The sequence below is a fragment of the Mus caroli genome, unplaced genomic scaffold, assembly GCF_978045245.1.
Source record: "Mus caroli unplaced genomic scaffold, Mus_caroli_1 scaffold_13, whole genome shotgun sequence".
In the NCBI taxonomy this organism is placed as follows: Eukaryota; Metazoa; Chordata; class Mammalia; order Rodentia; family Muridae; genus Mus; species Mus caroli.
In genome coordinates, this window is record NW_028227268.1 from 99774313 (window position 1) to 99789368 (window position 15056).

Genomic DNA, 15056 nt, shown 5'->3' on the forward strand with positions numbered 1-15056 from the left:
CTCACAGACTTTCTGGCAGACATTCTCAAAAGGTAAGAATGGGTTTGCACCTGGAGAGGTGCTCTCTCCAGGGCTGTGAAAAATCACAACGATGTACACGTAACTATCGTCCTTTAAGCTCAATGCCAGGGAAAGCTAGGGAGCCCTGTTCTACGCGACTAGCAAGGTGTCTTCAAGCCCTATGAGTCCATGACTCTTAATATTGCATTCTTATTTGTGTGTGCGTGGGCATTTGTGCTTGCCATGGTGTGCATGCTGAGGTCAGAAGACAATTTGTGAGCACTGGTTCTCTTTTCCACCATGTGGGTCCAAGGAACTGAGCTCGGAGCTTTGGCCTTGGGGACTGGTGTTAACTTCCTGAGTCACCTCACTGGCTTTTCCATGTCTCTTAAAAGTGCAAAATTGCATGTGCTGGTAACCTCTTGGAGTTACATCTTACAGAAAGATGGATTTGGATGGCTGCATAAACGTACTTGTGTGCTATGAAGGTTTTTAAAGTTGTAGCCTGGGAACTGGAAAGATGGTCCAGTGGGCAAGAGCACTAGCTGTTCACGCAGGAAAAAGAGGTCAAATCCCCTGCACCTAATTAGGAGGCCAACTGTGCTGCATATGAGTGGGTAGCCCCAGTCCTGTGGGGAGAGAGGGGGAGACAGGAGGCTTGCTGGTGCTTGCTGGCTGTCATCTAGCTTCAGATTCAATGAGAGGCTGTCTCAAAGCTATAGGGCAGGGAGTTAATGGTAAGACACTCAAAACCCTCCTCTGGAGTGCACTCACAGGCTGCGTGCAACTGCACATCACACATAGCCAGCCGCTGCCCAGAAGGCTGAGGAAGTGCCTGTCAGCAAAACGCTTACCACCAAAAGCATGAGAACGTGAGTTTGATTCCCAGAACTCATGTTTAAAAAGCCAGGTCTGTTAACTTACAGTGGTGACAAGTAGGTTCCTGGAGCTCTGCCTTGCCAGACAGCTTAGTCATATTGGCAAGCCCAGGTCAGTGAGAGATCTGTCTCAAGCTCCAGAAGAATTCCAAGTTGACCTCTGGCTCCTGCACGCGCGCGCACACACACACACACACACACACACACACACACACGAAGGGGCATAGCCTTCATACCTAAAACCCCTGGACCAAGGACCTCATAGAGACTGAAAAAAGTTATAACCAACTTATCAGGGGCTATCGATGCTAAGGCAAACTTTAAACCTGCCTTTCTAAGTTCAGAAAGAACAGAGAATAAAGGAGATCTTTAGTGTGTTGTATATCTAGGAGGGGTGTCTGCCATACAAATTTTAAGTTGAAAAAGCATGGAAAATAAAGAGAAAGGAGAAAATATAACCGCTGAATCAGAAGACAGCCAGCTCAGGCCTGCACACACATTACTATCTTAAACAAGTGGCTCTCTATATTTGCAGTTGATCTGTGAACTAAACACAATAGAAACCACAATCCCTTAGAATAAGTAAGGACATTAGCAGAGAGGGAGATTTTACCTAAGAATACAATTCAGATAAATCCAAGGATCTGTAAATGCATGCAAACTTTGAGTATGTGCTTCTAGCTCTCCTGTTCTTCGCTTGCTTTAATATAGGGTATCACTGCATAGCCTGGATAGCCTTGAACTCACGATCCTCTAAGCCTCCTGAGTGCTGGATTACAAGAATTACACCATGCCAAGTGAGTCTGTGCTTTCTTAGGACAAAGGAATTCATTATTTTCTTCAGATCCTAAATGAGATCAACGGATCCAAATTGGTAAAACCACAAATTTAAATAAAACAAAAATTTTTAAATATTAATTTATGAAAATTTTTTAAAATATAATTTCTTAAATTAAAGAAAAAATGCTGCTGAAGAATTGGTACTTTTATTCTTACCTAATTCAGAGTATTTAATGCAAAGCATGGAAACAAGAAATATATTTTGAGCCAGGCGTGGTGGCACACGCCTTTAATCCCAGCACTCGGGACGCAGAGGCAGGCAGATTTCTGAGTTCGAGGCCAGCCTGGTCTACAAAGTAAGTTCCAGGACAACCAGGGCTATACAGAGAAACCCTGTTTCAGGGAAAAGAAAAAAAAAAAGAAAAGAAAAGAAAAGAAAGAAATATATTTTGAACTGACAAACAAAACTCCAACCATATCATACTGCACATTGAGAAACAGGGTGCTTCATATGATCAGAGTAACATTTATGATGCAATATAACTCATTTAAGGTCACTAGGGTGAACAAAGGAGTCATCATATACTAGCCATAAGATGGAGATGAACTACACTGATGGTACAATATCGCCCTCTGCTGGACTCAGCTGATAAAGATAAACCTCAAAGAATGACAAGACTTCCCAGTTTAGTCTGGGGCATCCTTGATAATCCTTGTCACACTGTGGCTTTACAGAAGCCAATCCTGAGTGCAGAGCAGTGGCTGTGCAGCAAAGTCCCCCTGGATCATATCACAGGAAGGAACCCCGAACAGTGCTGCAGGCCCAGGACACACAGTCATGACTGAGGAGGTCACAGGCTACAATGGGGAGCTGTCACTGTTTCATTAAACAGAAATGTGTCTCTCAAACTGATTTCCAAACATTTGTGTCTATGCCCAGACTGCTGCTCTCAGCTTCACTAATGGGAGGAAATGCTCCTTTAGCAATGGGAGATGGTTATTGCATAAACTCACCAGTTAAATTTCTGAGAATAAGTGTCTATTGTGTGGCATAGTACCCAAGGCTCAGCCAGACACACAAGATTGTAACCAAACACTTACATTGCCCCTCCCCTCCAAAGTCCCAGGAACATCACAGCAGAAGGGGCAGGAGAGTGTAAAAGTCAACAGAAAGGGAAGCATACTGTGTAGCCATTTCCTCTGGTTGAAGTATCCTCTCATAAAGGGGTAGGACACTCATGAAGCTCCTGGAACTACAGGAGGGCTGGCAAACGTCTCAGCAGCTGAAGGGATTTGGGGCCAGGCCAGACAGCTGATCTCCAGTACTCACGTATTCTAAGGAAAGAACGAACTACTATAAGCTGTCCTCTGACCTCCACAGGCACACTGGGACGCATCACACACACACACACACACACACACACACACGCGCACGCGCACACGCGCACACACAAATATTTTAAAAGAAACAGTAACTTCACAGGACTCCAGGAAGCTCACAAAAGTTACAGGACTAATGAGGTTTCCCACCAGAGATTGGATGAAGAGCACACAAGCCAGGAAGACAAGAGGCTCTTAGGCTTCAAAGAAGCTGGGCACAGGCTGTACTGGTATTCTATGCAGCACCTCTCACATCCTGTTTGTTGAGGTGGCTTTTCAGGAACATTGCTGCCTGAGTCACTTACAATAAACCCAATAAACTTCCAGGCTTACCAAGCTCACAGACTGGAATCATGAATTTGTCATTGTCTTCTTTATCTGAAGTGAAAGGATGTAGACTCCAGTGTGAAGTAATGCCAGCATTAAAATAGAAGGGCTTCTTAACTCCATGCTGGGCTTTAAGAAGATCATCTACCAAGAGAGGATGCTTGAATCTCACTTAGAAGAAGGAATAAAATAGTCACAATAGGCAGATGGAGGGAGGGATCTGGGAGGGAGAGGGATGAGGAAGGGAATGGGATCAAGTACAGGGAGGAACATGGGGGTGGGGAGTGGCCAAATGGCCATGAGAATAAATGGAAATCTGCAACTGATGGCGGTGGGGAGGTGGGGGTCATCTCCAGGATGTGACAAAGACCTGGGATAAGGGAGGATCCCAAGAATCAATGGGGGTGACCTTAGCTGTGACTCACAGAATTGGGGATATGGAACCTGAAGAGGCCACCTCCTGTAGCCGTGTAGGAACCTCAGTGGAGAGATAGGGACACCAACCCACTAACTCCAAATTTATCCTGTCTATAAGAAATGCAGGGATGGGGGATATAGCAGAGACTTTGGGAACGGCCACCTAATAACTGACCCAACTAGAGACTCATTCTAGGGGCAATCACCAATCCCTGACACTATTAATGAGACTCTTATGTTTGCAGACAGGAGCTTAGCATGGCTGTCCTCTGAGAGGCTCTACCCAGCAGCTGACTCAAACAGATGCGGACACCCACAACCAAATAGTGGATGGAGCTTGGAGACTTTTATGGAAGAATCAGGAGGAAGGATTGGGGTCTCAAAGGGGATAGGAACTCCACAGGAATACCAACAGAGTCAACTAACACGGATGGACCCTTGGGACTCTCTGAGTCTGAACCACCAACCAAAGAGTGTACATGGCTGGACATAGGCAACTTGCACATATAGAGCAGACATGTAGCTTGGTCTTCATTATGGGTACCGAACAACTGGAGTGGGACTATCCCAAAAGCTGTTGCCTCTCTGTGCGATGTTTTTCTAGCTGGGCTGCCTTGTGTGGCCTCAGTGGGAGAGAGGCCCTGCAGAGATTTGACGTGCCAGGGTGGGGGATACTCAGGAGGAATACTATCCTCTCAGAAGAGAAGGGGTGCAGGGAGAGGAGGATTGTGGGATGGAGGGGATCAGCAGGGTGAGGGGGCAGTGAGTAGGATGTAAAGTAAGTGAGTGAGTGAATGAATGAATAAATGGAAAAAGAAGATGATCTTTCTTTCATGTACCTCAGCTTGGTGGCTTTCTGTCCTTGGTTTAATCTGTGTCAAAAAATATATCCATTCAGGTAAATTCTTTGGGATGAGAATTATATCCATCCTGCGCCTACCTTCTGAACATAGACTAACTTGTCTTTGTTCCTTTTAATGCACAAATCTCCACATAAGCATGGCATTCCAAGAACAGGAGCACTAATGGAAGACAACTGTCACCTTTTCATCCAGGTGGGCCGAAAGCCAAACATTAGCCACACTGTATCCCATCCCATGTTATCCAATTGGCTTACTGTCTCTTTAAGCAACTCTAACTACCACTCCAGAGACATCTCTGCAAATACATTACATCATTCCTTTACTTGGCAACTGCTTTTTAAACTCAGGCATAAAAACTCATGTTTATTCTTATTAACTTATTCTTATTCTTAAACTCATGTTTATTCTTATTAACTCATGTTTATTCGTCCTTTTAGACTGTTCTTGTTCATAAGCTCTACTGTGAATTAACTGTAATAGTCAACATGCCTGCTGCACTCTCAACCCTGTGTCATGTAGCCCCTAGTGAGGTTCACATACATCTTTACTAGTTGTATTTAGGCCCTGCCATGTTCCGGCCACTTTCAGGAAAGCATTTTGAGAGACTGGCCATGCAGGGGGCTGCGAGGCACTGCCGAGCTCTACCAGCTCACTCCATGCTTCAGACATACTCTGCTCTCAGCAAACTTGTCCTTCCTCGAGCTTAGTGCCCACAGCTCACCCTGGAGCTCCTGGTCCAGAATCTCACTGTGCTTTGTGGCTGAGCTCGCCAGCTGCTAATTTTCAGACTTAACTTACTCACTTTTGGGAAAGGTGCCCTTTGTCTCCAATCGCTTGGAAAATATGCTGCCTTTTAACATCCCTGAGGATAATGAGCAGGTGCAGGCTGTTTTAACTCTATCTTGAAATACAATTATTTTTCTTAGCTTCGTGAAATGATTTATTTTATTTTATTTTTAGTAACTGCCAGTAAATATTCTTCCAGGTGGGTAGCAGGAACCCAAACATAATTATGTCCTATTCCATACCTACTACTGCTTTCAAAGAGTCAATTTCTGTCAATTCAAAGCCAACACATCTCCCTTTGAACTGGGTGACTTTGTACAAGAAAAAGAGAGAGCAGCAGGAGGCATAGTAGGGCATACAATATGATATTCTAGTCCCTCTTTCTCCTACATCTCCCTCACACCATGGGGTCTCAGACTGTGACATGGCCAAATCTATGGGGATTCGTATGGAGGCAACCTTCTGTTCATATGTCTAACATGAGATGCTTTCAAAGGGAAGGAGGGAAGATTACCAAAACACATTTTGGTTCTGCCTGAAGGCTCCAGCCTCTGTTGTTTACAAAAGATGCTCTGTAGATGATACACTTGTTTAGAGTTCAGTTTGAAATATAATTATTTACGAACCCAGAAGACTGAGCCCATTTAGGAAAGCGTCACTTTGTGGAGCCAGAACTTTCACTCTTCCCAGAATGACTGTTTTACGTGTATGCGTGTTTGTTTGTTTGTTTGTTTTTGAGAAAGATCACATTTTCCCTGACAGAAAGGCCAAAAGCAAAGCAAGATGTTCATAACCCAGCTTTCTCTCCATCTATCATCAGTGTACATCATTCCAAGAAGACCTGTCTCCTGCTTCATTTGTTTCCTGTCCCTTAGCAATTCTTCACTCTAAGTAGTTCACTGTAGGGTCTAGTTTTTTGTTGCAATTCTAACAGAGCTGAGCCTCCCTCTTATATTTGTACTAATATGACTCTATTTTGGTTTATATTTTTTGTAACTGATCTTAAGTTTGCGAAATAAAACTTGATTGTTCAATCTGGGCAACACTTAACAAGGAGTTCATCGGGCTACTCATTACAATACTTTAAGCTTTTCAAAATGAAAATTTTAAAATGCACATTCCTCCTCCGACCCCTTCTCTCTAACCTAAGATGAATTCAGGATCCTCTTGTCTTTGGCATAGACCTCATTCCTCATTTTTACTCTTTTAAAACTATTTAATGAGACAGGTTTTTCCTATATAGTCCAGGCTGACCTCACAGCAACCATCCTGTCCAGTTTCCCAAGTGCTGAACTTATAACTGTGAATCATCATATCAGCTTCCCAATTTGGGGGGCGGGGAAGGTTTCAAGACAGGGTTTCTCTGTGTGGCCCTGGCTGTCCTAGACTCGCTCTGTATATCAGGCTGGCCTCAAACTAACAGAGATCCTCCTGCCTCTACCTCCCAAGTACTGAGATTAAAGGGATGCACTACCACCGTAAGGACCATGCCTCCCAATCCTTTATGGGGATTTTTCTCTAAACTTCCTTTTATTGGTTATAATAATTTGGTTTGAACTAAATTTGCTTTCCCTGAACTTCCTAAAACTTATAACATACCTCTTAGGCAGATGCTTATGCCAGTTTTTCTTGCATTGTTTGAAATTCACCTGTCCAAAGTTTACAGCCCTTCTTCCCATTGCAAGAATGGATATATTTTTTAATTCTTCATTTTAAGCAGGCAGGATGGTTTAGCAGGTAAAGGAACCTGTTGCCAAGGATGATGACTGAGTTCAATGCCTCAGGCCCACATGGCAGAAAGACAGAACCAGTTACTGCAAGTTGTCCTGACTTCTACACAGGTACGTACACACACACACACACATACATGCACGCACGCACGCACATGCACATGAATATATATACACACAACTACAACAAAATAAAAATGTAAAAAAAACAAAAAACAAAAAAAAAATCCCTTAAGAGTATTAATTCCTCAACATGCAGTCTTTGTAACAATGGCACTGATGAGTTTGCTGTTTAGAATGCAAATTCCTAAACCCTACCTGACCAAATACATACAAATCTTTGGGATGGTGCTTGGGAAACTTCAGGCTGGGCTCAAATACCTGGCAATCCTCCTGCCCCAGCTTCTGGATAATGGTATTACAGGCAGGAGCCACCTTACCTACCTATGAATAAACCTTGTACATGCTGAAAGTTTAGGAACCAGTATCTAGGGGAAGACACTTCAAATAAAAAGTTCTCAAATTATGTCCTTTTAGCTCAATGTGATTTTTATAGATGTAGCCTTTTAGACTGTGGGTGACAACCACACCTGGTATCATATAGCAGAAGGTAGAGGGGTCACAAAAAAAAAAAAAAAAAACTAACAATGATAAAAGGTTTCTGAATGTGCAACAACCAAAATTAATTCAAAACCACCTGTGCAATGAATCCGAGGCATGTCTAGCCACTCTTGCTCATGTCCCATCATGCAACACTGCAGCAACATGCCTAGGATGGCCTCAAATTCCTTACCACCCCGCTTCTACACCCAGTACTGAGGTTAAAAGTGGGAGCCTCTGTACCAAGTTTACATTCCCAGTTTTGTTTGGTGTGTTTTAGAAATTAGAAACTCCTAGCATACATTTTACACATGCTCCGGAGTGGGCAAATGACCTTACCTCTCTCACAGACTGCTGCGGTGGGAAGGAGACAGATAAAACCATGCTGGTGAATTCAAACCCAGAGGCTTCAACCTTTTGGCACACCTAAAAGAGTATTACAGTTAGGTAAACTCCCAAGAATTCCTGAAAATGTGACTCTAATAATAAAATCTCTCCCAGGACACTGCACAGCTTCCCAGCATTCAGTTCAGAGCTGGGGCTGACGCTCAGTGGCCGTCATGTGCCAGGCCATCTCTAGCTCTGCCCAAAACAAAAGTAACCAAAAAACTTCCACATTTGAGTAGTGAGCTTGTCATAAACATCATGAGATGAAGTATTTGTTGACTCTGACCCTGCACAACTGGCCGTTTGTGCAGGACAACACAGTAGGTGTAAGATAATTTTTATTAATTTTGCAGTATGATACAATTTCAGAATACTTGGTCTTTTTTAACTAAGAGATGTTAGTGACCACCTGGAATAAAGCAAGCAGGCATGAATGCTAGGGATGGTGTGACGAAGACCCCTAAGCTTTACTGCTGACCCCATCTATCAGCAGAGCTCAGCTGAGGAATGGATGTTTACCTTCGTAATAAACCCCTTCTCACAGAATTCCTGAAGAATTCCTAAGCAAACATTGCACACTCTCAGCTTTGAAGGCTTCTCAGCCATGCTTTCGTCTTCAATAACAGAGACTCCATCCTTTCCATCTTCACTCAAATTATCAATCCCATCTTCATGTAGACGAATTTTCTTCAATGGTGGGTTTGGAGCTTCTAAAATTAATTCCGGTTTTTCTGGTTCTAGAAATTTTTGTAGCTCTTTGAGCAACTCCTGAAAAGAAGCAATACCATTTAAAGTGGCATTGAGGGCCTCACAATGAAGCATGAAAGTCAGCCAAGTGTGAGGACTTTCATTTGTTTATTTAACTAGAAGTGAATGATCTTCGCAACACAACTAATAGCCAGGTTTGTAATTTTGTTGAAGATGCCTTTCTCCTTAAGGTTAGGGTTTTAGCTTCACTGATTTATGAAATTCTTTTGAAAAAAATTCACATATGTAACAGGCATTTGATTAGTGCATGGATTAAGTACATTAATAATAAATTCAGAGTCACTAGTAACGAATGTTACTGGTTTTGCACAAGAGACCTGCCTGCCTCTGAACACTGGAATTAAAGGCATATACTGCTCTGCTTTGCATGTCATGGATCCCAGCCCTCTAGATCCCACAGAACAGGCTCAGGCAAAGGTAGCAGATAGCTTATGAGTTCAACCTACCCAGAGCTACATAATGAGGCACTGTCTCAAAACTAGGTATAGAGGAGACTAATAGCAGGGACTCACACATCACTGGTTTCTATCAATTCAGGAGTAACCAAGTGACTACAGTATTGGCTTTCTAGGAATTCTAAGATATGAACTTGTGGCAATGCATTGTGATAGAAACACCTCTTAAATTCTAAGAGACTGGAACCTTTGCTGGTCCTCACAGACAAAGTTAACAATAGACCTCGAAGTCACTTAAGACTACTGTGAACTCAGCCTCTCTGTTTAACCTGCCTTTAAGAGAACAATGCAACAACCAACCTTGCTTGCCTTGGAATTAATGTATAGCTATAATTTTAAATTGTGTACTCTACCAAGCCTATGACCCAAGAGTAATGCATGTGTATTATGATAATACACATGTCTCAAAACAAGGTGTAGAGAAGACAAATAGCAGGGACTCACACGTCACTGGTTTATATCAATTCAGGAGTAACCAAGTGACTACAGCAATTTTTTTCTAGGAATTCTGAGATATGAACTTGCCCAATGCATGAAGCCTTGGATTCCATCTCAAACAGCAAAGAAATAAAAGAGACAGACACAAACACCCCTGGGGGGGTCCTAGGGGGAATATAAGCTGGAAAGAGCAAAAATGCTAAAACCAGCCTTATAAAATAAATATCCACCATAAATGCTAAAAGCAGCATTCAGCAATTGACTGATAGGATTTGCTATCTGGGTCAGTTGGAGTCATACTTAACTCCTGTAAAACTATTAACTATTTCTGTTAAGTATTCCTCATTCCTTGTCCATGTGATTTCTCTGCTGTTCGATAAAAGAGATTGGGCTAGAGAGATGGCTCAGTGGTTAAGAGCATGGATTGTTCTTCCAGAGGACCACAGCAGGTAGCTCACAACAGTCTGTACTCCAGCTCCAGAGGCTCCGATGTCTATAGCCTCTGTTGGTACCCACTCACATGGCATATATCACACACAGATGATTAAAAATAAAATTTAAAAATATACAAAAACTAAAAGAGAACAAAGTCTTTGTCAGGGACAGACTGACCGACACAAGGATGACTTTACAAGACAGCCTTCAGGTGGGCACAGATTCAGACTCCCAGCCCAGAGAGACACAGAATGACAGGCAACACAGTGAGAGCAAAGTAGAGAACTGGAATCTGGTACCCTCTTGGTTTAATGACACCAAGGAGAAGTGCCTTGATTTCTGTCCTTAATGTAACACCAGTGCATTACTGGTGACTCTGAATTTATTATTAATGCATTTAACCCTCATGCTGATCAAATGCCTATTACATATGTGCATGTTTTTCCAGAATTTCACAAATCATTGAAGCTAAAAACCCTAATCTTAAGGAAAAAGTCTCCATCAACAGATTTACAAGTCTGATTTGTAGTTCTATTGGAAAGGTCATTAAACTACTAACTTCAAAATCAAAAGAAAAATTTAATTCTAATTATGGAAACATAAAAATACAACCTGGCATGGAGATGTGGCTTAGTGGCAGAATCCTGCTTAACATACATGACGCTTTGGGTTCCATCTCAAACAGCAAAGAAGCAAAGGAACCAGACAGAGACACAGACATACAGAGAGACACACACACACACGCACACTTTTGACTTGTAATATTGTGAATAAAAAAAAAAAGTCAAAGGCTTTTTAAAAATGTTTTAAGCTTTGTTTTGCTTGTATATAGCTATATAAGATAGTGTATACATGTGTGCTCATGTATGTACATGTGTGTGCTTAAGTGTAGCTATATAAGATAGTATGTACGTGTGTGTGTTCTTGTATAACTATATAAAATATAGTGCTCATATTTGAGCACACACATGTACGTACTATCTTATATAGCTATACACAAGTACACACATGTACATACTATCTTATACACAAGGGGGGGTAAGTATAAGCTGATTTTTATTCTATTTAACAAGCTCATAAGCATAGTGTGACTTAATGTGAAATCTTATCATTTAGAGGTTGAGTAAGTGAAGATAATTTTTGAAACAATTTACCAACATACATAGATTTGGAAGTATTAAAATTTGGGGCTATAAATAAAATCTATTTTTATGAATTAAGCAAAGTTTTAAGCAAAGGGAGCCTTGGTCTGCATCTTGTCTAATTTCTGTCATTCTGTGTATTTGAACATAAAAACAAGCCTCCACTTGCAAAGGCTGCTGCTTTTTCCTCTTCACTCTGCTTTCCTTGTGCTTCCACTACATCAGGCTGGTTTGACTGTTCGTCGTTGGATAGAATTTAGTTAGGCTATACTAACTCAAGAACATTTATTTTTGTCAAACATTAAACTCGTTGATGTGTTAGCATTCCAATTTTCAAAGAATTACGACCCACACAAATGTTGATTGCTACCTAACATCTGTAACATTAGTATAAGGTAGTATGTACATGTGTGAGCTCATGTACAGCTATGATAGCAAAACAGCTTAAAACATTTCAAAAAGCCTTTGAATATTTTGTTTACAGTATTTATTCACAAAGAATATAACAAGTCAAAATTGCTGCCAGTTTTATATAAAATATATTTTGAATTCAGTATATAGTGTGTGTGTGAGAGAGAGAGAGACATGTGTGCAAAGAGCATATAAGAAAGGTTACACAAAGCTAGATATAAGCTGAGCATTTACACACACAGCAACTGCCACTATCTATGAGCCATTACTGGTTTCCAATTACTTTCACATACTTAATAATTGATAACATCCCTTAAAATCCCGTGAGGTAGGAGTCACCATATCCATGTACACAGTAGTAAACTGAAGCTGAACAGTGGTGGAACTGAGATTCAAATCCACATCTTCTAGCTCCAAATTCTAGGCTTTGGATTCAGACACACTGTTTAATTCATAGTTTCCTCATTTAAAAGCTGTTTAACTTTGGGCAGGACTGCTTAACCTCTCTGGGTTTCAGTCGCTTCATCTGAAAATAGAGACAACCATCGCATGTACTTACAAACGATTAAGTGAAAGCTTAACGTGTAGCAACACTAGATGCACACTAGGCACTATTTTTATTTTGTTACTATGTTAATAGTAGAAACAACACAATGACAGAAAAACGATAGTGACTGTGGCATAGTTTATTAGCAACTTTTAAAATAAAAAATTGAGTGTGTATGAGTGTATGGAAGTATTTGCCTTTAAAAAGAATGTCACAGTTAGTATCAACCATATGTCAAGTAAGTTATTCTACTCAACGGTTCAGCTCTCTATGTATTACTGTAAATATTTAAGACTCTATCTAGCGTTTCTTATGGTACTAGTATCAGGAATAATGATTCAATAAGCCCTTGTTTTTAACGGCTTCCCACAGAGCCAGGTATCATACAATGCTCCTGACAACAAGACTGTACAGCTGTGGCTAATGGGCCCTTAAGATTACACTGCCTAGTAAGACTGCAGCCATCTTAAGTATACTCCAGAATGTTCTCACAAGCAAAAAGTCCTCTAAGGACACATTTCTCAGAACATATTCCCTTCACTGAGTGAATCAAGTGGCAGGCTGGGGACATGGATCAATGACAGAACGCTGGCAGTGTGAAGCCCTGGGTTCTATCCAGCACCTGAAGGATACATACATACATGTAAACAGTAATACACAGCAAGGGGCTGGTAAACAGGCAAGCAATACAGTCTGTGAGGTAAGAGCACTTGCCAGACAAGTCTAACAACCTGTTTGATTTCCCAGAGTCTATGGAGGAAGGAGAGAACCTATTACAAACATACACACACACAAGCACTCACAGCATATGCATAAATTATATGAGCGCTCACATCATACTCATATGTATATATATATTCATAAAAATAATAGAGAGAATCTTAATTTAAGAAAAATATAACCGAACTCATTTTCTGTTTAAAAGAAGAAATCAGGACTATGAACTGTCCTGCTGCTTTGCATTAATGTATGTAAGAAGCAATATCTAGTGGTATTGTGTTTAGATGCCCTTTATAAAATGTCTTCACAAATATTAAATGTAGCAAAAAAGAAAAAAAAATCCCACCATAGATCTCTCTCTGCACTGTTAAATGATAGTCACCTGAAAATAGTTATATTCCTACATCAAGTTTTTAAGGTAATTGCAGTTTCAAAATTACCTTTGTAGGAATAACTTTATTAATCTTCCTTCCTTAGTGGAATTATATGTTACTCACAGGACTCAAAGCTAGTGACATTCATTCCAAACTATAAAAAACATTCTTTAATTTAAAAAGAGTATACCTTGGATGGGTGTTTGTAAGGTGCGGGAAGATCCACACCACAGAATCTGAAGATGCATCTTGGACAGGTGCCAGAACTGAACAACAGCTGTGCCACGTGCTTGTTCTCCTCAGTCAGTGGAAGCATACTAGAAGAAAGAAACTAAAATGAGCACTTTCAGTATTCTACAGCTATGTGCAAATATGTCCTTAAAAAGAAAAGCTTTCATTTGAAAAATTCTATTTTGTACTCTTCAAATACTGCTTGTCATATCTATATTCTACAATATGAACTTGACTAAGTGAGTATGTGGGTTACAGGGGAGAGGAACAAAGAAAGACAAGCTTGCTCTGGACATGACATTAAAAACGTTCAGATTCCGGGACTTGGGACCACTCAGGGTTGCCTGCGTAAACCTTTCAAGGAACTACTTACAATATGGGAATATACTCTATTAAAAAAAAATCAAGAAACTCCATGTGGCCAAGTATTTATTTGTTTCATAATCCCTTCTATCAGTTCACTTAACCTATTAATTTAATGTTAAGAGTCTATGAGGAGTTGGAAATAATTATGTAAAAATGCATCTTCTTGCCAGGTGTAAGTGCTCACGCTTATAATTTCAGTACACGAGAAGCAAGAAGATCTCCATGAGTTCAAAGCTAACCTAGGCTAAATAGAGACTCAAAGCCAGCCGGGGAGAGGGGTATAGCTGAAATAGTCTTTTGAGTTTCACACCATAAGATCTTTTTAAATGCATTTCCTCCTGCACAGGCATATTTCGTCCTCTGGCATGGGAGTAGGGGAAAGGTAAGGGAAAACCTCTGTTCTGGCCAAACAAGCCCTTTATTTGCTGAGGCTCTAGAAACTTACCACCCACTCCACCTGGCTAACAAACAAAAAGGACTGCAGCCACGCCTCTTCGACACCCAGTCCCTAACCCCTCACCTCATACTTCCTAGGCCTTACCTTCTCCCAAGACGCCGCAGTCGAGTCTTAACCCTTTTCGGCCCTGGGTGGGAACGGGGAAGAGTAAAGACAGCGCACCTACTGCGCTCAGCCCTTGCGTTCCCCAAGAAAACCAGAGCTTTACAACAAAAGTACCAGGCGCCTCACGAGAGGAATGCAGGAACCCCCTCTTATTACACGGTGACCTGTAAGGCTGTCCGCCTGGCAGCCTGCACTCCCCCTAGCTCTACGAACGCAAGACTGCGAGGGGCTTTACTACTAGCCTTAAAGGGTCGACCGGCAAAAGAGCCTCCGACGGACTCGGCACCTAGGTCGTAGTAGCTGCTGCCAGAAACGTCGATGAGCCCCTACTCAAATTTGAAACCCAGACTAGGGAAAAGAAAGAGGAACGTCCTGCTCTACCGACTCCCGACCCCCACCCACACCCCAGCAAATTAGCTGTTCCCTTCCTCCTTCCTCCAGCTTCGCCCGACCACACGC

General features: G+C 41.6%; 1 protein-coding gene across 6 annotated transcripts in view; it reads right to left on the reverse strand.

Moving 5' to 3' along the window:
- Pus10 (pseudouridine synthase 10) overlaps positions 1-15056 on the reverse strand; it is a 66143-nt gene that overhangs the window by 50534 nt on the left and 553 nt on the right. For 2 of the 6 annotated variants that reach the window (XM_085829069.1, XM_029483164.2), the window contains exons 1-4: positions 14577-15011; positions 13629-13755; positions 8668-8916; positions 8101-8187 (exon numbers count right to left, since the gene is read on the reverse strand). In XM_085829069.1, the coding sequence (XP_085685195.1) occupies positions 8101-8187; positions 8668-8916; positions 13629-13754 (462 nt within the window). In that variant the 5' untranslated portion in view covers position 13755; positions 14577-15011. Of the gene's footprint in view, positions 1-2842; positions 3033-8100; positions 8188-8667; positions 8917-12090; positions 12324-13628; positions 13756-14576; positions 15012-15056 lie in introns of those variants that run through there. The other 4 variants (XM_021176261.3, XM_029483166.1, XM_029483165.2 and 1 more) reach the window with 4 other exon arrangements.